The 7500-nt window shown below is 40.6% G+C and overlaps 1 protein-coding gene and 1 pseudogene across 1 annotated transcript; both read right to left on the bottom strand.

Annotated features, from left to right (window-relative positions):
- LOC137999487 (uncharacterized) overlaps nt 1–2378 on the bottom strand; it is a 3007-nt pseudogene extending 629 nt beyond the window's left edge.
- Nucleotides 2222–5544, bottom strand: LOC137999484 (uncharacterized). Its single transcript, XM_068845255.1, has 6 exons — nt 5162–5544; nt 4970–5061; nt 4723–4813; nt 4357–4536; nt 4039–4131; nt 2222–3253 (listed from the first exon to the last, which is right to left on the bottom strand). The coding sequence occupies exons 1-6, from the start codon at nt 5371–5373 to the stop codon at nt 2359–2361; spliced, it is 1563 nt and encodes a 520-aa protein (XP_068701356.1). The 5' UTR covers nt 5374–5544; the 3' UTR covers nt 2222–2358.
- Nucleotides 5545–7500: the final 1956 nt, after the last annotated feature.

The following is a 7500-nucleotide window of genomic DNA, read 5'->3' as shown; positions in this document are numbered from 1 at the left end:
ACATTACGAGTGACTTTATTGGCATCTTCTTTCCGTAACTTGAGGACCTTGGCCATAAGTACAGGAATGTACTCGTACTGCTTTTTCACTTTTACCACCTTGGAGTTCCATTCCTTGGTGCTTTGGTTATACTTTCTGGAGACCACAACATCCCCTGCTTTAGTGGTTGCAGCTGCATTGTTGACATGGAAATTCCAATCAATGGCAGCTAATTGCTTTCTGGCTTTGTAACTTCTGTAACTACAAACAAAAAAAAAAAAATCATAATAACACCAGTGTCACTCTCTTTTGCCCTGAATACATCCCTAGTGTGCTTTCAAATAAAAGGTGAGGCCAACAGGGATTAACAATAATATTGGTCTTTCCTTACTCCTGCAATTTCATTGGAGTCTACTACCTGACAGTCATAATTCATTATTTTGGTTTTGAAGTTTCTCTTTTATGGAGAAAGGCTAAAAGCTCTACCAGGTGCACAAAAGAAGTTTATTACAAGTACAAATGTGTATAAAAAGGACAAGTGTAGTCACAACCTGTAAGAACATCTCTTAGGAGTGTACGCCAATGTGAGGTTATTTGCGCATTCAATACTTCCAATGTGCCTGAAGGAAGAAAGTAAAATGTGTTAAACACAGATTTATATAAATCAAAATGTACCTGTTCCACCATACAAAACAGGTTCTGACCTTGCTGCAATGAAATAAATCAGTAACTGTAAGAGGGGTGGAGACGGGGGTGGGGCTAATAACTGAAGCCCTCATTTGTTTACAACTAGATAGGATTATAAGCAAGGTGGCCACCGGGCAGTTGATGTCCACCGAAAATTATCAACAGTAGTAGAGAAAATTTATTTACCTGAAACGGACATAATATTTAAAACTTGCAAGAAGCTGTGGGTCAAGGATGATTTTCTGTAGGGCTTCAAAGTCTTTATCCCTCCGGTCAAACCATGGAAGGTCATGATCTTCCAATTGCCCATGGTCACACTTGCCTCCAGACCAATCATGCTCATCACATACATGGTGGAGTAAACCAGTCCACTTGCTCTGTTGTAAAAAGAATAATAGCACCTAAAAATTGTCAGTTAGCCAAAAGATCAGTTCTACAATACAGCAGTCAAATTCAAGGGATGAAGGGACTTCACAGATACACCCTGTAGCTTCATTTGCTCCAGGGCTTCCTCGTCGCTTGTTGTTTCAGAGGACTTACACATGTTGGCACAATGCCAGAAGTGTAAAATGACATGATCAGACCAAGCTTGAATCTTTTCCATATTTTTGAGGTGACCAACCTGCATACAAACAGTAAAACAATAATTACGTAGAATTAGATTTTAGTCACTAAAAGAAAAGTTACAGATATTATTCCAGAATACCGCTACTACCATAAAGATGACTTTCTCTGTAAGGAAATAAGTGTCAGATGAGTGTTGTAAACATCACCTTTGCCAAACACTTCCTTATGCTTTTTGACTTGTGCCACACATCCAAGCTGTGAAAAACTGAAGCAAAATGATCAGCTGCCAGACAAAAACAATAAAGAAATGTGTGGTCATGAACAAAGTTCCCTCAACCCAATCTTTAACTATTGCTTGTGCTACCTAGCGCTGATATCATTAGTCCTCCTTTTTTTTATTTATTTATTTATTTATTTATTATTTTTTTACACCACCTCATACAGTATGTAAGATTACAGTATTTACAATGTTAGTTGAACAAGAAAAGAACAAGAATAGTTCAACAAAATAAATAAACTAAATAATATAGAACATTCCAAAAAACAGTGAGTGATGAGGAGACCTCAGAAAGCCAAAGGCTGGCACAAGGAGGTCCCCCCATGATTTGGTCATTGATTAAAAATTAATAAGTTACAACAAGGGGGCAGAAGGATAAAATAAACTTCTTTATGCTTTTTGAAGGCGGCATCATCATGTTCACCCCCTTTCACCAGGCCCTTGAATTGTAATGTGATACATCAAGGATCTCAGAAATCAATCCATTTGAAAATGTCATTGTTTATTTTGCTATTACATACAAAACATAACAGTGTGATATTAGAATTCTTACCAAGCAACTTCTTGATTGAAGTAGAGGCATCAGTCACAACCTCGATAACATTTAATGACGTCTGCAACCTCTGGAGGGCATTTTGTAGGGCTTGCTTTTCCATGTTCGCTGAGGTCAAACCAACATGCCGTTTATCCCTGACCTCAACCTCTAGGATGTAGCCACTCACAAGTTTCATTAAAAAATAGCAAAGATTCTTGGCAGTGTGTCCTGGGGAGTCACACTACCCATCACCACAAACAATAACTGGCTTATCCAGAAATTCCTGTACAAGCTGCTCTCTTTGCCAACTCCATCACTCATCAATTGCTGGAATAAAATACAATCTCTGCATCCTATAAAAAGTGGAATCGGAAATGAATGACAAGCCAAGAAAATTTGCCATTTTCTCCACTTTTGCAAAATTGTTCCCTGATACCATAATGCTTGCAACCAGTTGGAGGTTGTTACTGTAAATGTCATTTAAGTCCCTAGATGACGAAAATGTTCCTTTGTGACCCATGCAACAACTCCACTTTATAACCACTGTAGGGCCATTCAGATATTTCTTTTTGATGACTGCATCCTTTGTGCAACCAGGATGCTGGCATCTCTTGAACAGATCAAGGAGTAGATCTAAGGAGCAGATTACTTTAGTCTGCCCTACAAGGGATAGCTCCTCTTTCAGCATATTTCTCTCCTCATACCTGCTCAACTTTGGGTATTTTTGAGATGGTGCAGTTGCTGAAGTAACTGTTTGAGCAGATGTGACAGGAACTGACAGTGGATTTGATGACACACCAGAACCTTGCACAGGAACAGACAATGGGGCACAAGCAGGCGGTAGGAGCGATGATACAGCACTAGTTGACACAGAGGTGGATGCTGCTGAGGAAACAGGAAGTGCAACAGAAGTTGAAGCACCACTAGAAACGGGTACAGATAATGCACTAGCATAAGTGTGTCCTGAAGAGGTTGTTGTAGAGGAAGCTGTAAATGAGACAGATGACATAGTTGTAACTGGAAGTGGAACAGATGAAGATGAAGTAGGTAGTGCAGAGATGCTTGCACTTGTAGAACACTGGGGAGTGCTTGATGGTGAGGATGGGCTTGGGTCTATCCACTCACTGTCTGTTTCAAGGTCACTGAACATCTGATCCTCTGCTAATAACTCACTTCCACTTTCATTCTCTTCCAAAGACATGGTCTGCCTATAAACAAATTAACTTATAGCTAGAGGGTGTCTTGTATTACCAAATATGAGTAGTAACCTTGTATTGTAATTAAAATTTTCACATTGAGTCACTGGAAAGTATGAGAATGTTGTCTCGACAATATAATGTAGGGTATTTTGTAGAATGACCAACCTAAATTAAAACCATTTGTTCACCTACTATTTATGTAGTAATTCTAACACACAAAACCTGCTCAATACTTAGGGTGCACTTCTCATTGCAACTGAAGACAGCTCAAACACAGTTTAACATTTGTTATGAGAAGAAAATACATCTTACAAAAAACAGTGATGGGAAGCCTAGAGTTAGAGTTCCTGGGAGCTTCCGAAGGTGTACTTTTGACAAAGCTATGAATAACTTAACATTTTTATCAGAGGTGACAAACTATGAACATTAAAATTATTTCTGGGATTTTTATTGTGTTAGAGAAAAGAACAAATCAGGTAAGAGAAGTATAAACCATAAACTACGACAGTAAATAATTTTCTGGTTTATGTTTTTTATTTATATTATGGTTTGATATCGTATCCAATTGGTTTCAGAGCAATGAACATTTCAAAAATAATTTGTAATATTCCGGTTTTCCCAAGTTCGCTGTTATAATAGGAAATGCATGCATCTATGAGGTAAAATTAATTATCTTGAATAGTTATTACAATGCCAAAAACAATAAAACTGCACAAACCACACTGAATTATACTTACATCAGAAAACTATAATTACCCTACATGTAATTGGAACAAATTATGCAAGGTACTTACTCCAAATCATCTATATCCGTGCCTTCACTTGAATTATAGCTCTCCTCCTCACCATAATCTTCATCAAGTTCATGTAAAGCATCTGCCATAGCCCTATGATGAGGGATAAAAATTAAATATTCCTGTTACATGTGAGTACAGGTGCATGACAGTGATGTTTCATTTATGACTACCAGCCTTCAGATTGGATCTACTGCTCCTCTATTATTATTTGATGGCCACATTTTTATGTATGTTAGCATTTGTATTCATGTGTATGGTGTATCCATTGTTGAAGTGGAACCTTTGCTACAGTCAATCATCTCTACATACACATACCTTTCTGTTTTCTCTTTATGATCATCTGAATCACCTTCACCATCTGAGTCACTGTCTGACAATGGGTTATCAGAATCTTGATATTTCCCTGAATCACTTTGTAAAATAACGGAATCATTGGCAACCTGATAAGAGCTGTTATTGACTGAGAACTCTGAAATCCCTGTTACATCCAAATCACTGTTAAAAAAGAAAAATATATCACATGAGCACTATGCCTTCATCAGGTAACACAATGACAAAAAAGAAAATTGCCAAGAAATTTTACACATAATATTAAAGCTGACAAGACAAGATTAATGAGGTACATGTAAAGCCAGTTCCTAAAAGTACACTTTTATGCTATAAATTGAAAATTCTACATACCCAGTGGCATCGACAGCATCTAATGACAAGGCGGGGGACTGCACATTAATCGTAACTGGTTTCACAGGGGTCGAGGTTGACAGTGGATGTCCTGTGTGCCAAAAAAGACGATGCACAAATGTATCACTTGTTTCCAATTATTCAACACCGTTACTTGAAAACTGGCTTGCCCATAAATATACCTAACATCGAAATTACTTATACCAGAAGAAATTCATTCCAAGAAAAATTGTAAATCATTTCTTACCTGAGAGATGGCGTTGTCTTTTCGAAGGAACAGCAGCTTCCTCTTCAGTTCTCCCCGTCCTTTTCACATTTGAAATGACAGGATCATTCTCCCTATTAAAAAATTTTTTTGGTGTTAGTCTAGAGTAAGCTAAGCAAACAAATTACCTAGAAAGGATGTCAAAACAACAACTCGAGAGTGGTCCTTACTAACCTCCTTCGCCTTTCGAGTGAAAGAAGATGGCTTGCAAAGTCTGAGTCAGTGTTGTAGCCACACTTTATCCTCGCCGCTACCCAGGAGGAATAAACAGTGCAGTCTATAGATATCCTCCGATGTCCTCTTTGCCAAACGATGTTCGACTGCTTTTTGGAGGCATAAATCCGCATTCGCCCGCTCCCGGGACGATGGCCGCCATGACCAGACATAGCAACTTCGCAAACCAAAACAAATGAGTCCAACTCCAACACGAATATTGTAAAAAAGAAAACTAAACTATACTTTAAATCCTGCCTTCGCTAAATAATACTTTTTAAGACAGAACTGAGAGAGGATGACTTTGATAATCGAAGATATATAATGGGGATTCCGACAGCCGCGAAACTTGAAAATATTACGCTACTGCACATGCGCGAGATCGGTGACACTGTTCCTTTAATCGCGCTTGAGGACAATCAAGTCCACACAGCAGGAGCAGATAATGTAAGCGGATCCGTACAAAACGCCACCGGTCACGCAAGTAACGCAAGTGGTTCTGAAGAAACCTTGGGTCACGCAAGTAACGCAAGTGGTTCTGGAGAAACCACGGGTCACGCAAGTAACGCGAGTGGTTCTGAAAAGGACACGAGTCATGCAAGCAACGCAAATGGTTCTGGAGAAGCCACGAGTCATGCAAGTAACGTAGCTAGTTCTAACGCAGTCACAGCTCAAGCAAGTGGGACTAATACATCGTCGAGCTCCTACAAGGTCCAAACCGGTCCATCACTGGATTTGACAGTCATTGAAAATCACACTAGTAAAACTCCTACTAGTCAAAGTAACGGTCAGCAGGCCTCACAGATATCAGGGCAAGCATCCGTCTTTAATCTAGCTCCCAAGACCGAACTGGAATATGCCCGCTCATTTGACGCCTGGATCGATTATCTTATTGAGTTTCAGGAGACCCTCCTTCCCCAGTCCGACATAGGAAATGTCACGATAGCCGATGCGCTTTTCAAGTTAGAAGCTAACAAGGACATTCCTTCAATACAGCTACCCTCCTTTGATGGCGATGCCCTCTCCTATACAGATTTCATAGATCAATTTAAGATCCACATACACGACAAGGTACACCTTAAAGACAACACCCAAATGATTCAGTTACGAATGCACGTGAAAGGTGAAGCTGAAAGAGCTGTCTCCGGCCTGGGATCAAAGGGCATAATGTATGCTACAGCGCTGAAATCTTTAAAGGAGCAATTCGGCCAGCCAAGTGTCATAGCCCGAGCAGTGGTCAACAAACTGACAACGGGAGAGAAGATTGGGAGAAGCAATCGAGAAGCTCTCAAAACATTCTCACTGGATATCATCAACTGTCCCTCCATCACGCACCGTCTCAATTATTATGCAGACATAAACGCCAATGACAGCTTGAGAAGAATTGTGATGCGTCTGCCAGATCATCTCGTTGACAAATGGAGGGGTGGTCGCAGATATCAGAGAGAAAGGCCAGATTCCCACTCTAAAACACATAGGTGACTTTGTGCGGAAACGCGTGAAAGCCGAATTCGACCCAGACTTTGGCGATATCCAGAGAGACTATAGGAATACGAAAACCGAATCAAGTGGAGGTGGCCGAGGAAAAAAGAGTATCGTTTCCACCTGAAAAACAAAGGGCAAAACAAGGAGGTGTCCTATATGCGAAGGCTGTCACACAGTGCCTGAATGTCTCACCCTGGAGGACTCAACGGTGGATGAACGGTTCGAACTTGTGACAAAGGCAAGGTTGTGCTTTTCCTGTCTCAGCCGAGGTCACATGAAAAGAAACTGCTGGTCAAGGAAGAAATGCGATATTAAAGGATGCCAAAGGTTCCATCATAGTTTATTGCACACTGACCCTCCCACAGCAAGTGGCGTCGCCTCAGTCTTGGACGAGAACGGCATCTTAGCGGTCGTATGAGTTCGCTTTAGAGCAGCCAATGGTCGAGTTAGAGAAGGAAATGTTCTCATCGATAGTGGAGCAACTACGACAGTCATCCGTAAGGATTTCGCTGTAGCCCTAGGATTGCAAGGGAAACGCGAGCGCATAGATCTGACTGTTGTCGGCGGAGAGACGGTGAGGCAACCAGAGAGCAGGCGTTTCAAGTTCTGGATCTCTCCCATAGAAGGCAGTGAAGAATTCAGCATAGAAGCACACGAGATCGATAAAACTGTCTTCAATGTCCCTCCGTTGGATCGCCAATGGTTAATGTCCTTTACCCATCTCAGTAACATTGTCCTCTCACATAAAGCCGGCCCTGTAGACCTTATTCTTGGCGTTCAATACAGTCATCTGCATGCCGAATGTGAAGTTCGTC

This window comes from Montipora foliosa, chromosome 4, assembly GCF_036669935.1.
Source record: "Montipora foliosa isolate CH-2021 chromosome 4, ASM3666993v2, whole genome shotgun sequence".
Classification (NCBI taxonomy): domain Eukaryota; kingdom Metazoa; phylum Cnidaria; class Anthozoa; order Scleractinia; family Acroporidae; genus Montipora; species Montipora foliosa.
Note: the sequence above shows the minus strand (reverse complement) of the source record. Positions and strands in the feature narration are given on the sequence as shown.